Source organism: Papio anubis, chromosome 17 (assembly GCF_008728515.1).
Source record: "Papio anubis isolate 15944 chromosome 17, Panubis1.0, whole genome shotgun sequence".
NCBI classification, from domain to species: Eukaryota; Metazoa; Chordata; class Mammalia; order Primates; family Cercopithecidae; genus Papio; species Papio anubis.
This window is the reverse complement of record NC_044992.1, coordinates 30,455,782-30,477,947: the sequence shown is the minus strand read 5'-3', so window position 1 is coordinate 30,477,947 and position 22,166 is coordinate 30,455,782. Positions and strand designations below refer to the sequence as shown.

Here is a 22,166-nt window from a genome sequence, read left to right as displayed (position 1 = left end):
GTGGTTTGCATAAGTACATATCTATTTTATTTATATATTTATTTATTTTAGTTTTTTTTGAGACAGAGTTTCACTCTTGTCGCCCAGGCTGGAGTGAAGTGGCACTATCTCGGCTCACTGAAACCTCCACCTCCCGGACTCAAGTGTTTCTCCTGCCTCAGCCTCCCAAGTAGTTGGGATTACAGCCACACGCCACCACACCCAGCTAATTTTTGTATTTTCAGTAGAGACAGGTTTTCACCACGTTGACCAGGCTGGTCTCGAACTCCTGACCTCAGGTGATCCACCCGACTCAGCCTCCCCAAGTGCTGGGAATACAGGTGTGAGCCACCACGCCTGGCGCATACATTTCTATTTTAGACCATTTTATTATAAGCATAAGTTCTGTTTGCTGTAATTTCTCTCTTTTTCATATTCACAATCTGCTTTGGCTAGAATTTCTCTTGATAACAAACTTTAGACCTTACCACGAGCCCAAGAGGAACTCACAGATGGGTACGAGGCTTGAAATGCCCCAGGAAGACTGAAGGAAGTGGAGGAGGAAGAAAAAAGGAGGCAGAAGGGGGAAAACCTAGAAGAACTTTGACAGGGAGGAGGCATGCCAGAGAGAGGAGCCCAGTCACAGCTGAGTGCAGCCCAGGAAGGAGACATGTGCCTGGTTGGAGGAGCCGTCCAAGGCCCTGCGGATAAGGGGACAGGACTTCTCTGCTGATCTGATGATTTTTTCAGTACCACCCTTCAGTCTTCTGTAGCAGGATCCTCTGCTGCTGATGGCTAAACCCCAGTGTCCGCTGCGATTACAAACTGGGGAGGAAGAAGGGGACTTCCACATTAGGGATCAACAGGGAGCCTCCAGAATGGAGTAGGAGATGCCCGTGGTCATCATCAGAGGCTGCCGTAGCTCCAGGTTCAGAGCAGTCATCTTAGCTGATGCCATGGAAAAGCAGTAGACCAGGAGTCCAGTCCACAGTGTTTGCTCTGCACTTGGCAGAATTGTATGACCTTGGGGATCACTTGCCCCCTCTGTGCCTCGTTTCCCCCTGTGAATAGTCAGGGAGTTGTCTTCAGCTTTTATTTTGAAACAACACTGAGACCCAACCCTGTCTTCCAGCCATTCCAGCCACATTTACCTGAAGGACCCATAGCTAAAGCAGATGAGGTTGGAGTTGCTGCCTGAGGTGTGGTGCTGCCTGAGCAACCGCTGTGGATTGGATGTCCGCTAAAGCACCTGTCACCTCTAAGCATTCAGAAAGCCAAGCACACAGTGCTCTAGCAGGGCCTGAGGAGCTCCCAGAGAATTGTCTCCAGCAAGAGAAGTTGACAGTGCTACCAGGAAAACACTCATTTGGTCTGCTAGAAATCATGGTGACCACAGGGTGGGCCTTTTCAAAAGGCGTTTTCCTAGTCAGTATACTGGGTAGCCAGCTAGAGTGAAGAAGCCACAGGGAGTGCCCGGAGCAGCCAGCCTGCTGCCTGGCCTCTGTTTCCCAAGACTGGACATCCGTAGGGAGCAGCCCCAGGGCCTGTGGCCTTTCATTGTTGTGCCAGCTGGAGAAAGTTACTGCTGCCACTCCTTGTTTGCAGAGCTCTCTGCAGCACGAAGCCGCAAATAAACATCCTGTCACTTGGGGAGGGATGGGGGAAAGGAGAAGGCTAAATCATCCAAAACATGTTCACTTGGCTTAAAGGACAGTCCTGAGCTTGGAACTGGAAGAAACGCTGGAGATGGGCTTAGACATTTATTGGACTTCTATCTGCCAAACCCCATGCTATGCTATGCATGTTTCACTCATGATTTGTAAATGTTCATATGAGGGATGCATGATCACCCCTTTTTCTAGATGAGGAAGCTGAGGCTCAATCAGGTTAAGTCACTTGCCTGTGGTGTCACACAGATGGAATGTTTCTGAGCTGGATTCAAACCCAGGTTCATCCAGCTGCTTCTTTACCACCCTATCTCCCCCTGAACTGGAGTCTGTGATCCACCACTTAGCAACTCCTGGCACAACAGTAGTCACCTGAGCCTCAGTGGCCTCATCTTTGACAAGGGATCAGTGTCACCATGATCCTAGCTACCTTAGACTCTTATAATAGGCCCTGAATAAGAAAGTGAGTGTGGAACCCTTTACAACCAAGGACACTTGTGCAAATGCAGTGTGTTGTTACGTAAGGAGAGGAAGTGGGTGTCCCCAAAGCAGCTCCTCCTCTTATTCCTGGAAGATGAGAAACTCTGGTGCAAATAAAGAGTCATGCACGCCTCTTGATGGAGAGTGATGTCTTAGGTTTGTTCTGTTCGCCTCTGATGGCCGAGGGACCTTAGCAGCTGGATAGAGAAGAACTGTGGGGGAGCAGATGGGGAGATGGGACCAGGGAGGGAGAAAGGATTCCGGATTGAGTCAAGCAAGGACTGTAGTTCCCAACTGGACTTTGGAGTATCTGAAAGTATCTTATCAGAGATTTAACATCGATGTGATCGTTTCAGAGGCAGGATGGGAAGGACAAGGGTCCAATGTGCTATTGTTGTGAAGGCAGCCGCCAGCCACAGCAGTCATGAGAAACTCGTGCTCCCCACTGGCCCCCTGCCAGACCGGGCTACCTGACTGTGCTTCATCCACTGAGGACAATGCCTTCTCCCTTAAACTGGGGCCTTTTCCTTCCTGGCCTTTCCTGGGAAAGGAAAGAACAATTGAGTCTGATCATTTATCCCCAGCTGTTTATGCCCCAGTAGCGTGGGCTTTAAACCAAATACCACATGTCCATCCGGACACCATGGCAGGCTCGTCACGCGGCCGGCACACTCCCCGGCTGCCTGCCCCATTCCTGCATTCATTCAGATCTGACTCTGCAGCGTTCCAGAGCAGCCCGTTGCTTTTTCCCCTGGGATTAAGAGCCCAACTCTGGTTTTCTCATCTCTCCTCTGGATGGTAGTGGAAATGCTAGGCCTCAATCCAAAACTGATACGTATTCAGAAAAAAAGAAAGAGAAAGAGAAATCAGTCAGGCCTAATTTGAACTGGGGAAATAGCCAATGTAAATTTGGAGGAAAATTCAAACTCCATAGCTGACTCGAAAAATGTCAACATTGGCCGGGCGTGATGGCTCACACCTGTAATTCCAGCACTGTAGGAGGCCGAGGTGGGCGGATCATGAGATCAGGAGATTGAGACCATCCTGGTTAACACGGTGAAACCTCGTCTCTACTAAAAATACAAAAAAATCAGCTGGGTGTGGTGGTGCACGCCTGTAGTCCCAGCTACTTGGGAGGCTGAGGCAGGAGAATTGCTTGAACCCAGGAGGCAGAGGTTGCAGTGAGCCGAGATCGCACCATTGCACTCCAGCCTGGCAGCAGAGCAAGATTCTGTCTTAAAAAAGAAAAGAAAAATGTCAGCCTCTAGGGCCTGTACCCACCCGGATGATACCTGCTTGGGAGGGACAGCATCAGCACCATGCCTGCAGAGGCTTAGGTGTAATTGTGTTTACATTGATAGTTTATGCCTGTCTGGAGCATAGGCCAGCTCCACTCCCTGAAGCATCACCAAATTCCAAGCAGTAGTGTCTCCATGAATCTGCTACTGCTGCTGCTTTTTTTTTTTTTTCTTTTTTTTTGAGACAGAGGGAGTCTCTCTCTCTTGCCCAGGCTGGAGTGCAGTGGCATGATCTCAACTCACTGCAACCTCTGCCTCCTAGGCTCAAGCAATTCTCCTGCCTCAGCCTCCCAAGTAGCTGGAATTACAGGCATCACCACCACCCCCAGATAATTTTTATATTTTTAGTAGAGATGGGGTTTCACCACGTTGGCCAGGCTGGTCTCAAACTCCTGACTTCAGGTGATCTGCCCACCTTGACCTCCCAAAGTGCTGGGATTACAGGCGCAAGCCACGGCGCCCGACTGTGAATCTGCTTCTATGCTGGCTGTATTTTCCTGGTCACAGCAGCCTCAGGCTCAGCGAAAGGCCACTCGCTGTAATGACTCAGGTTTCATTGGTTCTACCCTTTATCCCCCTGCCAAGACCCACTCTCCCCCTAAATACTGATGGCAGCCTCCAGAGGGAATCTCAAATGTGCTCTTAAACTAGCCCTTTCAGCTGCCACGTGGTGTCCTCTGAGCAGGACCACCTGATCTTCTGGGCACCCCTCGCCCAACATGACCACTGCCTCTAGGCATTGCTTCCCAGGCTGGACACCAGGGGCCAGAGTTGCTCGCTGTTCCCTTTACACTCCATGAAGGCGTTCCCAAAGCAGAGCTGTTCCTATTTCCATGAAATCACCCTTCCCCCTGGCCCCCCCAAAAAAAGAAAGAAAGAAATCACCCTTCCCTTTTTCACGTGCAGTTTCCATTCTCCTTATACACCTGGCATGAGTCCCAGAGGCGGAGTGATCACTGCCACACTGAACTCAGAGTCCCTCCTCCCCTACATCTCCATCTCTGAAGCTTCACTTGGACCCAGCTTGTCATACCCAACCCTATTCCCTTAAGAGGGGTGTCTCCCAGGAGGCCACGCAGGTAGTAGACCCAGGCGAGTCTGTCCTATCATGTTGCAAGCAGCTCCTGATGTGGTTTGACCCCAGGGGCTAAACGAAGATACACAGCTTCATCTAGAGTAGAATGAACTCCGATTCAATAGCCTGGTGGAGACTGGGGACAGACCCGGCAGCAGAATGGAGGTGCAAAGACATTTAGGGCCCAAGAACTGGGAAGCGGATTCCCTGGGGAAGACACATGGAGCTGGGGAATGGCGGAAGCTGAGGATCAAGCATCTCGTACACCCAGACCCCACATGTGGAAACCGCTGATCAAACTGTAACGATACCAAGTTGACTGTGTCAGCCCCTGAAGGAAAGCTGGCATAAATACAGCCTGGAAAACCAGGCTTATCTTTGCCCAATGGGCAAGGTAAATATTTAGTCCCAGCCCTGGAATGGTGCCTGGTAGTTCCATTCTTTGCTATCATTTTTCCTTTTATTCACTCATACTGCAAACATTTGCCACCTGCCCTCCCTCTATGTGACCAACCTTGGCCTGGACACTTCGATGCTCTGGTGGCTCTAACGATCCCCCATTCTTTTCCTCAGGGACTCTTGCTGGGGGAGCAGACAGGGAGCAGAGATCAGGCCAGGCCTCACACGCTGGGTCTTGGCTGGCACGTAGACTTCACAAGAGGAAGCAAGACTGCGGGGAGTGGCCAGGGAGAGCGCTCCAAGGCTAGTGTCACCAGTGCTCTGGTGTAAGTATGTCCTATGTAATTTAGGGATATAAAAAAAAAAGGATTTGTTATTTATCTGACATTCAGATGTAACTGGGCAGCCTGTATTTTGTCTAGGTGAACCCATCTAGGCAAAACTGAAGAAAAGGGTGGGGACAGGGGCAGGCACCCATCCTGTGCTGGGGGAGACTGCAGCAACTCTACACACGATAGGCTTGTGAGAGGCAGAGCCAGCAGCAGAGAGATGGACACGTGACAGAGCCAGCAGCAGAGAAGCCACGGGAAGTGGGAGAGGAAGGGTTAGAGGGAAATGAAATGGGAATTTGGTCCCCAACCCGATCAGTCCCCACAATGAGAAAGCAGGAGGAGCCCTGGCCAGGAGCCCCTTCTTTCAGAGATGTGGGCTCAACCTGACTCTCAACTCTGCACCCGCCACCCCCCAGGGCAGGACATAAGAACCGCGGGGTAGCCCTGGGCCTCAGAGGGCCCCCTTTTCTCCCTCTGATGCTCTGGATGACCTTAGACAATTCTAGGTGAAGGTCAGGCTGGGAGGTCTTCCTCTGTTGTGTGTGGTTGGGATGGAGTGCTGAGGGATGTCCCTAAGTGTCTGGGCAGAAAGGTGGCCCCTTGAAGGGTCTTAAGATTTCTCCCTTGGTTAGGAAAGAACTGCCACCAACCACAGATCAGAGTTCATTATGCATCACTCTGCATAATTCCAGCCTCCGCCCAGTGTTCCCTACTCCCCACCTGTGGGTCTTGCCCGTCCTTCATTGCTCTTTCCAATGTAAAGAATCACCATAATAATTATAAATTATTGAATATCGTCTCTTGGCCCGGCATCTTGTTTAATCTTGACAACAGGCCCATGAGGTAAATGCTGTCATCACCGCCATTTCACAGATGAGGAAACTGAGGCTCAGAAAAATGAATTAAACTATCAAGGGCACCTAGAGAGTCAGCAGTGGAGGGGGATTCCGCCCCAGGCCAGTGTGAGTCTGGGCTGCATTCCCGGATGTTTCTGCATTCCTCTCTTGACTTCTATGTTGTAGACCTGGTGCTCCTGTGCCCGCTGTGTCTGCCTGCCCTGCAGTTGGGAGTCTTGGAGGAAGAGCCCAGACTAGGATTTTCCTCCCTAAATCCTCTGTCCCTTGCACAGAGGAAATAATAGTGTTTGTTGAAAGATTAAGGCCGGGTGTGGTGGCTCATGCCTGTAATACCAGCACTCTGGGAGGCCAAGGCAGGTGGATCACCTGAGGTCAGGAGTTCGAGACCAGCTTGGCCAACATGGCAAAACCCCATCTCTGCTAAAAATATGAAAAAAATTGGCCTCATGGTGGCATGTGCCTGTAGTCCCAGCTACTCGGAAGCTGAGGCAGGAGAATCACTTGAACCTAGGAGGCAGAGGTTGCAGTGAGCCGAGAACATGCCACTGCACTCCAGCCTGGGCAACAGAGCAAGACTGTATAAAAAGAAAGAAAAAGAAAGAAAGAAAAGAAAAGAAAAGAAAGAGAAAGAAAGAAAAAAGGAAAGAGAAAGAAAGAAAGAAAGAAAGAAAGAAAGAAAGAAAGAAAGAAAGAAAGAAAGAAAGAAAGGAAGGAAGGAAGGAAGGAAGGAAGAAGAAAGAAAGAAAAGAAAGAGAAAGAGGGAGGGAGGGAAGAAGGGAAGGAAGGAAGGAAGGAAGGAAGGAAGGAAGGAAGGAAGGAAGGAAGGAAGGGAGGGATGGATTAAGTTTTATTTTTTTTGTTTTTTGAGACAGGGTCTCTCTCTGTTGCCCAGGCTGGAGTGCAATGGTGCCTGAACTCCTGGGCTTAAGCCATCCTCCCACCTCAGCATCTCAAGTAACGGGGACCACAGGCATGCCACCATGTCTGGCTTTTTTTTCCCCTTCGTACAAACAGGATCTCCCTAAGTTACTCAGGCTGATCTTAAACTCCCGGGCTCAAGTGATCCTCCCGCCTTGGCCTCCCAAAATGCTGGGATTACAGGTGTGAGCCACTGCACCTGGCTGAAAGACTAAATCTTGATAGAAGATTAAATCTTGTTCCAGAATGCACCCACCTCCCTTCCGTGTGTCCTGTTCCACTGCCCTCTTCCTGTCCTCCAGGCCTTGCTGAAGCTGACACTTGGAACAACCTGAGGAGCCTCCCACGTGTCCAGCCATCTGCGGAAGGAACTGACTCTTCTGTCCCGCAGCTCTTCTCCAAAGGAAGCCCCTCCCTGGGCCTTGGACATCGTCCTTTGTCCCTGGGAGAAAGAATGCCTTTGTCCCCTCTCAAATAAACAAACACAGCGGCTAGGACATGTGTAGTGCGAGGTGCAGGAACAGTTCCCCAACCTCAGAGATAGGCCTGACCTTCCTCCCGAGGTCACCAGGGACAGCAGGAGCCCGGGACAGCCAGGCCCAGTTAGATGGGGGGACCAAGGGTAGCCCCTTCTGCAGATGGATGAACCGAGGCCCAGAGCAGCAAGCATGCCCATGGAGCCACCAGCTTCCTTACCTCTTCCCACCCCAACACACACACAAGCTCAGAGCCTCGGGGTTGCACCACGTGGGGAGCAACAGTGGGGAGCACTGTTCACAGTGAGGTTGCAACAGTGGGGGGCACTGTTCACAAGGCGGTGTCGGTATAGGCGCCCCCTGGAGTTTTGAGACACCGCAGCCTGCAGGAACCATGGGCAGACGTCCACACCGCCCCCACGACTCCAGGCCCCCTGTAGACCCTCCTCCGCCCCGCCTTCCTCCCCCACCCCCACACTGTCAGATCAGAGCCACAGGAAGCAAGGCCAGCAAGTGTGCAAACCAAGAGCCAAGATGGGGAAGTTTATTTTCCAAGAACCATCTAACCACATGGGAGTATTTTTAGCCCCTGGCTCCCATCCGGATGCCGAATCTAAACAGGGGGCCAAAGAGATGGCCCACTGGGGATGGACAGCAACCGGCAGAGATGGGTGGGACAGGGTGCTGCGGCCCTCACCCTCCCTGGACACAGATGGCTCAGCTGAAGGATAGAGCCGGCCAGGGGAGCCAAGGAGTTGCAGGGGAGTGGCCCCAGGTTCCGACAAGTGCCTGGTCCCTCTCTGTGCCTTGGCTTCCTTGTCCATGCCGTGGCAGGGATAACGCCACCCTGATGGGATTGCAGCATGGCCCCCACCTGGCACATGGTAGGCACCCAAAAATGTGCTTCATGCTGTGCTGGGCGCCGGCCAGTGACCCCCTGAGAAGTCAGGTTGTGGGTAAAATCATTAGCCTGCGAGCCTCCCCCAGGCCTGGCCAGCTACAGTGAAGGAGTGAAGGCCGGGGTGTGTGTGTGTGTGTGAGTGTGTGTGTGTGCGCACCCCATGCAGTCACCCACGGGGCATCAGAAATAAATGAAAGGAGGGCTCGAGGCCAGGCTGGACCCTCTTTGTGAATAAGGGGGTTCTCCTCCCTCACCCTCAGAGGAAACTGTCTCAGAAGCCAGACGAGACTGGGCACAGGGAACTCAGAGCCGCCATCCCCAGGGTGGGGTCTGCTGGGGGTGGCGGGGGCCGCACAGAGGGAGTGAATTTACTAACAGGAAACGCTTCATGAACACGCGCATGTTCGCAAGAAGGAACTCCATCAGTGGAGGCCTCTGGAGGCAGGGGCCAGTGCCCGGAGTGAGCTGCCCACTTCTGTAGTGGCTGGCCCTGGTGATTTGGCTGGGAGTTGAGTGCTGGCAGCACCTGCGCTGGCCTCTGGGCCACAGGGAGGGCAGGCAGGACATGGGAGGTGGCCAGAGCCCCAGGCCGTGGACAAGCTGTGCCCGTTCTGGCTCCTGCTGGCCAGGTTTATGATTTGGGGACCAGGGGGACGGGGAGGGTCGAACGCCTTCTGCCTTGGGTTGGAGAGGTCAGGACTTCCTGGTCCTGCTGCCACATTATTCACTAAGGTTGCCTGGAGGGCAGGGACGGGGGTGGGGATAGGGTGCCATTGGGGAGCAGGGAGGGGCCATTCTGACCTCAGAGCCCTGAGCCTTGAAGGGGCAGCTTAGATTCCCCGCAGTCTGTGTGGGAACCAAAGAACAGGTTCCAGGTTCTGCGTCCACACACCCCCTGCTGACAGGCGGCCTGCGGTTGCCATGACAACAGCACTATCACCCCTCCCCCACAGCTGCGTGGTCACCAGGGAAGGGAGGGGGGACTTATTTTTGGTCACAACAGGGAAGAGGGAGGGAAAGGGAGGAGGGAGGGGAGCAGCCGTCTCTCCTCTCCCTGGGCTGACTGGGGGTGGTCAGGGGCATGGGGGGCACGGGGAGGGAGAAGGCTTAGAGACCACCTCCTCCCACCAGCTCCCCTCCCACAGCCAGCAAGGGATTCTGGAACCAGGTGATGGAATCCCTCAGTGCCCTCCTGGTGGGCACGCCTTCCTGTGAGGAAGCTCTCTACCTCCGGACTTTCAGCCCCAGAAGGGTCCTCATGCCCAGCCAGGGAAACCTGGGTCCCCCATTCACTCAGCCAACCCCACTCCAAGGCTCATGAATTCAAAATCCAGTCCTACTCCTGACAGTGAGGTCTGAGAACTGTGGGCCCTCAGTTCCTGGCACCTGGGGCCTGACCTGGCTTGGGGACCGCATGGGTCCCCTTCTTTCCTTCTCATTCTGGTGTCCTGGACCCCCTCTCACCAGCCTCCTCCCAGTTCCTCTCCCTCCACTTCCCTCGGGGCCACAGGAGGGAAAACAACCATTAGAGATAGAGATGTAATCACGGCCGCAGTGGGGACCTTCCTGACAAGTCCCAAGGGACCAGGCCCCACATCCTTGGACACCCCCATGAGCCCTCCCTCATATGTCACTGCTAATCCATCAGCAGATCAGCTCCTGGGCGCTGTGGCAGCTTCTAAACTGTCCCTGTGTTCTGCCCTCACCTCTACAGCTCCCCTGCTCCAAACCGATGCCCCCTACCTCGCTCTCCTGCCTCCCCTGTCCCCACTTCCTCCCTCCTTCCCTCTATTTCTCCCTGTTGTTTCTCCCGAAGGCGCCCTCCCCACCGCACCTCAACACTTGCAGTCTCCAGAGGCCACCTTCCCTGGCCTCCTCCCAGCCTCCCCTTCCTTAGGGCCTCCCACCTTCCCTGCCCTGAATTCTTTTTTTTTTTTTTCTTTTGAGATGGAGTCTCTCTCTGTTGCCCAGGTTGGAGTGTAGTGGTTCAATCTTGGCTCACTGCAACCTGTTTCAATTCTCCTGCCTCAGCCTCCTGAGTAGCTGAATTACGGGTACCTGCCACCACGCCAAGCTAATTTTTGTATTTTTAGTAGAGACCGTGTTTCGCCATGTTGGCCAGGCTAGTCTCAAACCCCTGACCTCAGGTGATCTGCCCGCCTTGCTTCCCAAAGTGCTGGAATTACAGGCATGAGCCACTGTGCCCAGCTCCCTGCCCTGAATTCTCTTTTTCCCATGCACTGTCTGCCTCCTGATCTATTAGGCAACATATCTGCTTCATTTATGGGCTGTCTCTCCACTGGACTGTGGACTCCAGGGGGGCAGGCATTTTTGTCTCTTATTCTGTGCCATATCCCCAGTGCCTAGAGCATAAATGCTCAATAAATATTTGAGCAAACAAATGAACTTCCTGTCGCCCACCTTGCCTAGGCCATCCCCACACAGGACACCCTTTCACCTCTAGCACAGGGGAGAACACACAGGGCTGGGGTTGCCTCCATGCAGTCGGCTCTGCCCTGGCCTCACTATGCAGCCTCCAGCCAGCCGAGCAGCCTCTTCTCTCTCGCTCTGTTGCCCAGGCTGGAGTGCAGTGGCACAATCTCAGCTCACTGCAACCTTCACCTTCTGGGTTCAAGCAATCCTCCTGCCTCAGCCTCCTGAGTAGCTGGGACTACAGGTGTGCACCACTACGCCTGGTTAATTTTTGTATGTTTTGTAGAGACAGGGCTTCACCATGTTGCCTAGGCTGGTCTTGAACTCCAGGGCTCAAGTGATTCACCTGCCTCTGCCTCGAAACATGCTGGGATTACAGGCGTGAATTACCATGCCCGGCCCCAGCCTCTTCTTTCTCAGCCTCAGTTTCCCCCTCTATATGATGAAGAGATTAGATTGGAATTCCTCTAGCTTCCACTGTGATGAAACTCCAAGATGTCTTCAGCATCTCTCCAAGGTCCAGATCCCGGTAGAAGGGAGTGGGGTGTGGACACGGAATTCACAGAGAACAAGAGTGAGGACACCTGGTGGTACCTACTCGGGAGAAATCTTCTGGCCTTAAAGCCCCCGCCCTGGAACAGGGGTGGGTGGAGGGGGACAGGGTGCGGTAGTTGTGGGAAGCTAAAAACACACTTGAGAAAGGTTTCTCCAAAAATATGTCCATATTTTAATCATGCCTAAAGTCCCACCTGGGAAGCCTAAGGACTGGAAGCCCAGGACTTGGAGAGCTGAGGCACGGAAGAGGCTGTGTGCAGAAGTGAGCCATCATCGCAGGAAGCTGGCCAGCAGGCGGGCCAGTGTGGGGCCCAGCAGGGCAGGCAGGACCCAGGACAGCAGCTGATCCGGGGCCCCGGACCTGAGCACCACGCGCTGCCCCGGCCGCTGCAGGGGCCTGACATTGTTCGTCATGTTCAGTTTCTGGTCCTTGTCGTAGTACAGCTTCTGAGAAAATGCCAGGATCTGCGAAAGCGACGGGCTCAGCGGGTGGGGGCAGGGGGAGCTGCACTCCCTGCCGTGTGACCTCAGGCAGGCACCTCGTCCTGACCTGGGAGCCCTCATTAGGAAAGAGGGGCTCTGAACCCCTGGCTCTCAAGGTGGTCGTGAAGATGATAAGAATAGGGGATGTAAATGAGGTGCGTGGCATAGGTGAGGGCTAAGTGCCCATTGGCTTCCTTTCATTCACACCCCAGGGGGCCAGCAATGCCTGCTTCTCTTGTCACTCTTACTACAGGACAGTGGCTCTCAAACTTGAGCATGCGTTAGCATCAGCTGGGAGGTGGGCTTGTTGGGCCCCAGAGGCCTGGGCTCCACCCCCAGAGCTCCTAATTCAGTAGCTCTGAGGATTAGCATTTCTAGCAATTCCCCTGGTGATGATGTTGACTCCACTGGTCCAGGGGCCGCCCTTTGAGAACCACTGTTTTGGAATGGAAGTAGTGCAAGGGCAGACATTTGGGCCCTCTGGACTCATGGCTGTCTCCCCAGAGCCTCCTTCATTGTAGAAACCCCAGCACCATTTTCTGAATGATTCCACCTTCCCCTGCCTCCCGTCTAGCCCCCAGTCTGGTGATGGAACGGCTCAGGCCTTTCTTGCCTGTGTTCAGTGAATGTCCATGATTAACAATGGACTTCAGTTCCCTGGGCTCCCCACCCGTATCCTGAGGGACTTCTGAGGGCAGATAGAGGGATAATTTCTGGGGAGCCAGGCAGTGGGAGTCTATGCCCTACCCCGGGCCCTGTGCACCTGTTCTCTGTGAAGCTGAATAGGCTCCTGGAACACAGTCCAGACGACCTTCTCATCGCAGGTCGGTGTGGTGAGTGAGCCCAGGTAGCGGAAGTAGTTCCTCAGTTTCTCCTCCTTGGGGAGCAAGTCCAGCAGGCTGCTCTCTGCCATCGTGGTGTTCATCTCTGGGGTGGGGAAAAAGGACACTGTCAGTGAGGGTGGGAGAAGGAGCCCCACTTCCCCTGCACTCTGAGAGCCCAGCTCCCCGCACACCCACTCCTTCCTTTGTGGGAGGAATCCCCTCCTCACCCCACGCCCTTCTCCCCAATCCTGACTCACCAGGTTTGGGGATATTAGACAGTGCCTCCACCAGCGGCCGGAAGCCCTTGTTCTCCTGGGGTCCAGCCTGGAAAGGGAGGGAAGGGTCTTGAGAGTCTGCAGGGAGCCAGTGGTGGTGGCCAGTTCATTCTCCTGATCTGGGGACGAAAGGCCAGGCAGCTTCTGGGATTGAGGCTCTGGGCTCCCCACCTGGCCCGGGGACATGCAACCCCAGAAACAGAGGCGGAAGTTGGAGTCTCCCCACCCCCTCCTGCCTCGCTGGAGTCCCAGGTCTCTGGATCCTAAGAAGAAGCTCTCAGCCACAGGTTCCCTGGGAGGTGAGGAATGGGAGTCCCACCTCCACCAGAAAGGCCAGCACCGCGATCTCGTCTTCAGGGTCCTGGGCCTCTTTCACGTTCCTCGATGTCCCCTTCTCTTTCTCATGTACTATGTGCACCTGGTGGGGGTGGAGGGGTGAAGAGGCAACCTATGAAGGACCTGGACTACCCTGCTTGCCCAAGGCAGGTGCACACCCAGAGCCCAGACAAGGTCCCAGTCCGGAAGGGGCCCTCACCTCCATGGCAAAGTGTTCCCCATCCAGGCTGTGCTCGGAGCCCTTATCTAGAAAGTTGGACCAGTGCAGATGCAACTGTGTGGCCTGGTACCGGGCAGGCAGTCCTCCTCCAGAAATGCTGGCCTTGTTCCCCAGCAACATCATCACTGGGGGCACAGAAGGGGCAGAGTCCTCGAACCGGCCTCCCTCAGCCTCTTCCAGGCCCTCATCCCAGCTTCAGCCAGATGGGACATTCTCTCCTGCCTCCCACCCTTCATGGGCTCCGGTCCTGGCCTGCACGGGTGGGGCGGGGTGGGACAGCCCTGGACCTTTCCCTGGCCTCCTCCTTGGCCTCCCTGCCTGTCTCCCCCTCTCCTGCACCCTCCACTGCCCCAAACTGCAGCTCTGGCCTGGTGCCTCCTCTGCGTCCACCTCCTCTGTGGTGCCCTGGCGTCCTCGGGGTAATGTCCAAACTCCTCAGGCCTGGGTGACCTGCCCCTGGGTCCCAGCCCAGCTGCCCCTGGGCCTTGCTTGGGCTCCGCCTGGGTTCACTCTCTGTTCTTCATCCACACAGAGCTCCTGGCAGTTCTCCGAACGCGCTGAGCTGTTTCATGCCTCCGCAGCTTTGCCCATGTCCTTCTTCCTGGAACGCTTCCTTCCCCCCATCCCAGACTGGTCTGATGAAAGTACCGAAAACGTACTAGAGTGTTCTCTCCTCTCGGAAGCTGTCCTCCCCCATAGGATTTTCAGCCCCCTCGCAGCACAGATGGGCCTGGGCCTGGCATGCCCTCCCGGGAGGAGCCCTGTCCTCTCAGTCCTCGGGGAGCTTGGGTGCCCAGGCCTGCCCGGGGCCTCCGTCCAGCCCACCTGAGTGCCCGTTATTTTGGACCGTCCACGTTTGCTTCTTATCGTAGCCGGAGAAGGAGAAGCGTCCCAGTTTTTTGTCCACCTTTGCCTTTCTGGTGACGATGTTGATGGGGGACTGGCGGTCCTTCTGGCAGTTTCCACCCCACTTGCCTGGCACTAAGCAGGGAGAGAGGGTGGATTGCGAGAGTCAGGGGTGCCTGGCACCAAAGTGTAGCCCCCACCGCCCCACTGAAGTCAGGCGCACCCATTCAGTTCCCACACGGCAATGCTTTGAGGCGGCCTGAAGGCTGTGCTTCAGGGATGCTCAGCTCAGAACTCCGCCCTCACCCTCCCTGGGCCTTCCTCCTCCTCCTCCACAGACACACACAAGCAAGGCTGGGGAGTCTAGCCCTGGTGTGGGACAAGGTGGGAACAGAGTTGCCAACTGTTAACTGTGAGCTCCAGGGCAGGGACGACTTCATGAGGTGGTGCACATCACCTCTCCAAGCCCTGGGTTTCCCAAATGTAAACTGGGAGCTGCAGAGATAATCTGCTTCCCTGGGATGCCAGAGAGTTTGAAGGAGATGGATGGAGAGGGCTTTGGAAGCAATGGAGTGGGACTCCCTGGGGGTTTCTGATGAAGGGCGCTGAGTATCATCTGAGGAATGGGAGGGAGAGGAGTAGCCCTGGAGGAGCTGGTTCCCCGAACCCTGGTGACCCCAACACCAGGAGGGCCAGGGTCAGGAGCGGGCGGGCGCACTGCTTAGTCACCAAAACACAGCAGACTGCAGGGTTTGCATTCGAATTGATCAGCATTGGAATAAAAGCGTAAAGGACCATCGCTCAGGCCCCCTGCAAGGGGCGTCACTGGGATAGAACCAACTCCCCGTTTTGTTATGGGAAACAGCAAAATGCCTTTCCTCCTTCAATGCTGCTGCCAATTCATTCCGCAGGGAATATGCCCTCTTGGTGACAGCAGGTGCCAGTGAAGACTCAGGCCACTCTACACTCCCTGGTCCCTGAGCACCAGGACAGGAGAGAGTGAGTGTGTGTTTGTGTGTGTGAGAGTGTGGGTTTGTGTGTGTGAGTGTGAGAGAGTGTGTGTGCGTGTGTGTGAGTGTGCATTTGTATATCTGTGTGTGTGTGTGTGTGAGAGAGAGAGAGAGAGTGTGTGTGTGTGTGTGTGCTGGGAACTGATATCTGCCTGGGAGGCCACCATCACCTCTCACCTTCCCACCCTTCCGGGGTCTCCATTTCGGCCTGCGTGGTGCCCACCATGCATAAACAGCAGTCCCCCGGACTGGTTGTACTCACCCAAGCAGGTGTCCTTGGAGGAATTGGCTTGACTTTCGTAGCACCAGTGTGACTCTGGAGCAGAGAGGAAAGGTGTGAAGTGTGCGTGTGTGTGTCCTGTTGCTCCCACACACAGGAGGATTAGAGGCTGGGCCTACCCCTGGGGTTGGAGCCCTCCCTTGGGCTGGGATGGCGTGTTCCTGGCAGTAGGATTGAGGGCCTAGGGAAACTCAAAGGAAAACTAAGCAGGGCTGATCAACAGGTCAGCTGGTGTAGGGCTCTGTTCCCCAGGCGGGGCCAGGCCAAGCAGCCACCAGCCCTCCAGGGAACCCCTGCGAGGCCACTCAGCTCTGACGTGGGGCTGGCCTGGATATTTCATTCCTTGGTCACCAGCCGCCTCCTCCCCGCTTACCTCCCCCACCCCAAACCTGGAAGGGAGACTCTGGTGAGAGGGGAAGAGGAGGACTCAGCCCAGCCTCCGCTCCTGGGACAATAGAGTCAGGTTCAGCCGGGCAGCCTTCCCAGATTCGAGATGAGGGAGGAGATTAGGCGGTCCTTCCCCAGAATGCCTCCCCACCTCCCCCCGCACCCCACCGTGTGTTACTAAGATCCCTTCTTGGCTAGCGTCTCACAGCTCCCGCTGAGGGGAAAGCAGCCAGGCTTTCTCCCCTGCCCCCCAACCCCACAGTCCTGGTCTTTGGGGCCAGGCTGAGGGCTCTGCCTCAGGGCAGTAGAACCCAGCATCTCTGAAAAAAAGGCTGCACCTCACATGTCCCACATGGATGCAAGATGTTAATAAGAGGGGAAAGTGCATGCAGGGCAGAAGGGCCTATGGGAACCCTCTGTACTTCCTGCTGATTTTTTATGTGAGCCTAAAATTGCTTTAAAAATAAAGTCTATTAATTTTTTTTAAGGTTGCACCAGCAGGGCGAACAGAACATCTCATCCAGAGCTTGGCATTCTGGCTGGGCTGCTCAGGGGCCTTAGATGGGTTTGGGGGCAAGCCCCTTAAGCTCTCTGAGCCTCAGTTGTATCATCTGTAATATGAGACAAACATACCCACCTCACAGGGCCGTGGGGAGGATTAAAGGAGGTTTTAGGCAGCTTGGCACTTGGTAAAATCCCATCGACAACTCCTTCCTTCCCCCTCACCCCCACCCCCGTGGCCTCCTTTTGGGAGCAGATGGCCAAAGCCAAGGAGGGGCAGAGAGAGGCGAGAAATGAAGTGACTTGGAAAGAACTCAGGATGAGGAAATTCCTAAGAAAAGCACGGTTCCCACTCAGCCAAAGCTGAGGCCTCTGAGCTCATCCGCCCTCTCCCTTCTTGCCTGGGCTGCCTCCACAATCCCATCTCCTTGTAGTCTAAGCCAGGACGGAGTCCCTGGAATGGGGACAGGATGGGGAAGGAGCCATGAGGGAGCATCCCCGGGAAAGCTGGCCACGAAGAGCCGCTTTGGGCTTTGGAGTTTCCCAGCCCTGATCACTGCCTCTCCTGCTCTGCTGGCGTCACCTTTTTCAGAGTTGCAGTGTCTTCCCCCTGATGGTCCATCCCCAGCCCCGGGCAGGGCTCTGCTATCCCTGGGAGTTGCTGCACTTGGGTTACCCCCATGTGGGTGGATTCTGCAGAGAGCAGTGGCCACTTGCCACCCCAGCCCCAGCAGTAGTGGGGCAGAGCTCCGAAACCTCCAGCTCCCGCTCTGCCTTTGCTCAGTCTCCACAGGAGAGTTATCAGACATTCCAAGCCCCACAATCTTCCTCTGACAGAAGGCCTGTTACAGGAAAGGGGTCCCGACCCAGATCCCAAGAGAGGGTTCTTGGATCTCACACAAGAAAGAATTCAGGGCGAGTCTGCAGTGCAAAGGAAAAGAAAGTTTATTAAGAAACTACAGTGGTGACTGTCGCCTTCACACAGGTGAACTCAGAAGACAAAGGCGCTTTGGCTAAGCTGGCGGAAGCTATCGGGACCAATTACAATGACAGATACAATGAGATCTGCTGTCACTGGGGCGGCAATGTCCTGGGTCCCAAGTCTGTGGCTCATATCGCCAAGCTCCAAAAGGCAAAGGCTAAAGAACTTGCCACTAAACTGGGTTAAATGTACACTGTTGAGTTTTCTGTACATAAAAATAATTAAAATACAAATGTTCCTTAAAAAAAAAAGTACAGTAGTGAAAGGACAGCTACTCCATAGACAGAGTAGGACATTCCCAAAAGTCAGAGAAGGAACACGTCCGATGCGTTATATACATGGGGACGTGTGCTCTGCTACAGGTGTTTGTGATAAAGGATTAATTTTCTTAATTACTATATTATGCAAGAATCGATATTGTTATTATTATTGAGATGGAGTCTCACTCTGTTGCCCAGCCTGGAGGGCAGTGGCACGATCTTGGCTCACTGTAACCTCCGCCTCCCAGTTTCAAGCAATTCTCCTGCCTCACTCTCCTGAGTAGCTGGGACTACAGGCATGTACCACCATGCCCAGCTAATTTTTGTATTTTTAGTAGAGACAGGGTTTCACCATGTTGGCCAGGCTGGTCTCGAACTCCTAACCTCAAATGATCCACCCTCCTCGGCCTCCCAAAGTGCTGGGATTACAGGTGTGAGACACCGTGCCCGGCCGATATTATTATTTTTAAAGCAAAGTTAGGAATGCCTTTGGTCTCCAGATATCGGGGTATCTGGACCTTCCCAAGTCTGGGTCTGTGTCATAAACATTATTAATTTGTTCCGTTAACCATAAACATCTAGAGCTAGAAATGTCTGACTTTCTGAGAATGCAGCCCAGCAAATCCCAGCCTCATTTTCCTAGCCCTCACCCAAAATGGAGTCGCTCTGGTTCAAACGCCTCTGACAGGCGCAGCCACCAAATTCCCAGTGCCAGCGACTGAGGAGATAATAAATCAGAGGGCATTTGCACCACGACAGTTCCTTGCCATAATCCTCCCATGTCCCCACCCGAAGAGGTCTTGAAGGCAGAAGGGGTTTTGAAAGTTGGACTGGTCTCTCCTCTGCCTGGAGGCCACAGGGGCAGCCATTCCAGGAGACGCCTCCCTCGAGCCAGTGTTCCCAAGAGCCAGCTGTGAAGGGTGGAGCCCCCTGTGACTTGCCTCACAGCCTCTCTGGGGCACATCTGGTCCAGGCTTAGCTTTTCTTAGGAATTTGATCTTCCCTGGTTCTGGCCGCAGCTCCTAGGTTTGTAGTGGTGACCGCTGATCCACTGTCTTAATCATGAAGACTTTTGACCTGCTTGGCTGAACGCGCTTTTAACTACCTTCTTCAGGAAGCAGAAGCCAGGAAAACATAATGGTGGTGAGGTCAAGGTCAGGGGTCCGGTCCATGTCCGTGGAGGGAAGGTGGGGTTCTGGTGGCAGGATCACCCACCACTCAGGTTCTTGTCCTCGTTGAATGAGAGGGCCACCCTTGCAGATAAGTACCAGCCCACTGACTCAGGTCACTCTGAAGAGGGCCTGGGAAGGAGAGGGACTACCTACCCATAGGTCTCAGTGTCCAGTGCCACATCCTACCTAGTCCATCCACCCTGACCACAGGTTAGAGACTGAGAGCCCGTCGCCTGTCACCCAGCTACTGCCCCCCACCCTGACTGACCTGCCACCCCTCCTCCTTGTTTCAAGATGGCTGAGGAAGCGTCTCTAATGGACCTTGCTCACCCCACCTCCCCCTCTGAGGGACAGGGGATAATCCTGAAAAACAGCTCAGCACAACCCAAGTGTGCCCTGGGCAAAGTCTCAGCAGCTCCCAGCCAGGGGTCTGGGGCTCTGAAGGGGACCAAATATCCTCTCCCGTCCTCCTGTCTCAATGGACAGAGATGCTCTGGGTGTCTCCATATGCAACCTGGTCCCTTCTCAGCTTGAGTCCCCCATGGGATGAATGGACGTCAGGTCCCGGTCAGAAAGCATTGGCACTAAAGGAGATCGCAGCTTGTGTGAGGGATGAGCTGAGACACATTCCTAACACTGGCCCCAGGCTTGGGGGAGAGCCCCATAAACGTGGTATATGGAGCACCGGCCACGTGCCACACAGGCACTGCACTAAGCACTTAAACCCAGTATTTTATTCGAACCCTTAAAACCCCTGAAGTCAGAATGACTACACCTGTTTTGCAAATGGGAAAGGAAGTGACTTACCCAAGACCACACAGCTACAAAGCGCCCGAATTGCAAAGCATTTCTCTTTCTACTGTCTAGCTGCTTAGTAGGTTTCCAGTGTCTAACCCTACAAATAAAAGTTTTCACATTCTGCTTTTTCTCTTTCTTCCCCCAGGGGCCCGGAGGAGAGGCTGCAAGATGCCACTCGATCCTCTATGACAGCTCAGCCAGTCCCTGCTGCAAAGGGCACATGCTAGCTCCTCTATGCAGAGAACACCTTCACCCCTCACTCCGAGGCTTTGAGGGTGGAGCACCTAACTTGGGAGAGGAGGTTTCAGCCTGCGTGGGCCCCAAGAACCATCCGAGGGGTGGATGGGCTGAAAACTGGCAGATGGGGTCTTCTGGTGATGGGGTCTGGGGTTGCAAAGAAGGTGCCTCCAGGATCGGATCTCTGTGTACAGCCGCTTGAAGCGCCTTTAGCTCCTTATCAAACATTAACATGCCTTTCCTGCCACCTCCCACCTAGAGGAATAATTAAGAGCTCGGCTTCACCATTAATCTTTAAACGAAAATCACCTTGTCCGGAAAGACCGGCTCCGCAGAGGCCTCGGGGCTCCAGGTCCCCCCGCCCCGGCCCACCAGGCTCCCAATTCAGCGCTGGGGGCTAGGGAGGCCAGGGGAGCTTGCGACCCTCAGGGGCAAGGAACCCTGGTGGAAAGGGGGACTCCCAGGACCCTGCCACACCGCCCTTGCTCTGGCCGCGGGGCAGTCGCCCAGCGCTGAGTCCCAGCAGGACGGACGGAAACCCACGGACAGACGGAGGACACTGGGTGAGAAAACAAGGCTTGCGTTGAGGCCGGTCTGAGAAGCATCCTTTTTTTTTTTTTCCTTTTTTATGAGACGGTGCAGCAGGTTGGAGTGCAGTGGCGTGATCTCACTGCAACTTTCAGCTCCTGGGTTCAAGCAATTCTCCTGTCTCAGCCTCCCGAGTAGCTAATGTTTGTATTTTTGGTAGAGATGGGGTTTCACCATATTGGCCAGGCTGGTCTCGAACTCCTGGGCTCAGGTGATCCACCCGCCTCTGCCTCCCAAAGTGCTTGGATTACAGGCAGGAACACCCGCGCCCGGCCTGAGAAGCATCCTTATCAGGGACTCCCAACTCTTCTTGCTCCGGGACGCCGGCCACTCGCACACCCTCACCGCGTACACGCGTGCACACGCTCCCCCGGCCGCCGCGGACACGCGTGTGCACACACAAGCTCGCGCGCTGCTCGGTCCTCCCGCACCCTCGCGGCCCCCGGCGCACACGCAACCCGGGACCCACGCGCCGCCAACGCGCACAGGCAGCCCGCGGGGAGCCTCTGCGGGGCGGGAGCTGGGGGCACGGAGGGGGCCGCCGAGGGGCACCTGGGGCCGGAGCCCGGGAGCTCACCTGCAGCGGCCGATGGCCGCGCCGCGGACAGGGCCAGGAGCGCCAGCAGCATCCACATCTTGCGCGACAGCAAAGAGGCCTCTGGGCCGGGGGTCGCGCACCGAGAAGGCCGCCGCGGGTGCAACGATCCTGCCGGCCTGCGTTTTATAGCGGAGCAGCAACGGGAGGGAGCCCCGACAGCTGGACGCGGGAGGCGGCTCCTCCCACTGGCGGGGCCTGCCCTCCCCTCCCCACCTTCCCCCTGTCCCTCATCTGAAATCCTCCCCTCTCCCTGTCCCCCGCCCCGACCTGCCACCTCTTGCCCTGTGCCCGAGGCCCCCTCACCCACTCCGCGTCCTCTCCACTCAGAAGCGGCGCCTTGCCCCTCCCCCATCCTACTCCTGGTCCCTGGTTTGGGAACAGGGACGCGACACCACAAAGTGCTTGACCCACACAAAGATGAGTGCCCCGATGATGACTTCGATCATTTTGGCGCCACCCCTGCGCAGTGGTCTTGAATGGGAATGGCCTTGGGATGGGGGTGGGGGTGGAGATGGCCTGGAAGAGATGAGAGGCTGAGGGGCGTGTGATGCCGTTTGTTGAATCAGTGGCCGCAGAAAGCCTCTCTTGTCTCTCCCAGGCAGTGGTCATTGATCCTCTCTCTGGGTCTCATCTCTTCCATTTCCTCCCGGGCTGCTCCAAACTTAATTTCTAAGCAGACCAAAGACCTTTCTTCAAACACAGAGCAAAGCTGTCCCTAAACTGCCCTTGCTGGTGTTTATGTGATGAGCAGGGAGGGTTGAGGGGGCAGAATTAAGAAATGGATTGTAAGAGGACTCGGTGAAGGAGAAACTGATGGGGTCAAAGGGGAGGAGCTAGGTTCTTTGAGCCCCCCAGGTGGAGAGATGAGATGGGAAGAGACGAGACTGGGATCTGAACGGACCCCTAGTTCTCCCATTTGCCAAGATCTCCAGAGGAGTCCAGGGAAAGTTCCCTTAAGGGCGGCTCCAACATTTGGGGAAATGGGGTATCCCCGCAACG

The 22,166-nt window shown here is 55.0% G+C and overlaps 1 protein-coding gene and 1 long non-coding RNA gene across 2 annotated transcripts; one reads left to right on the top strand and one right to left on the bottom strand.

Moving 5' to 3' along the window:
- The first annotated feature begins 3,780 nt into the window (after positions 1-3,780).
- Positions 3,781-7,499, top strand: LOC110741619. The gene is made up of 2 exons (XR_002518125.2): positions 3,781-5,224; positions 7,251-7,499. It is a non-coding gene; the product is annotated as an uncharacterized LOC110741619 (long non-coding RNA).
- Positions 7,500-11,514: 4,015 nt separating this feature from the next.
- CA4 (carbonic anhydrase 4) lies at positions 11,515-21,308 on the bottom strand. The gene is made up of 8 exons (XM_003912865.5): positions 21,147-21,308; positions 15,627-15,680; positions 14,334-14,489; positions 13,488-13,633; positions 13,272-13,370; positions 12,935-13,001; positions 12,617-12,780; positions 11,515-11,835 (listed from the first exon to the last, which is right to left on the bottom strand). Exons 1-8 carry the CDS (start codon positions 21,202-21,204, stop codon positions 11,641-11,643), a joined length of 939 nt encoding a protein of 312 aa, XP_003912914.1. The 5' UTR covers positions 21,205-21,308; the 3' UTR covers positions 11,515-11,640.
- Positions 21,309-22,166: the final 858 nt, after the last annotated feature.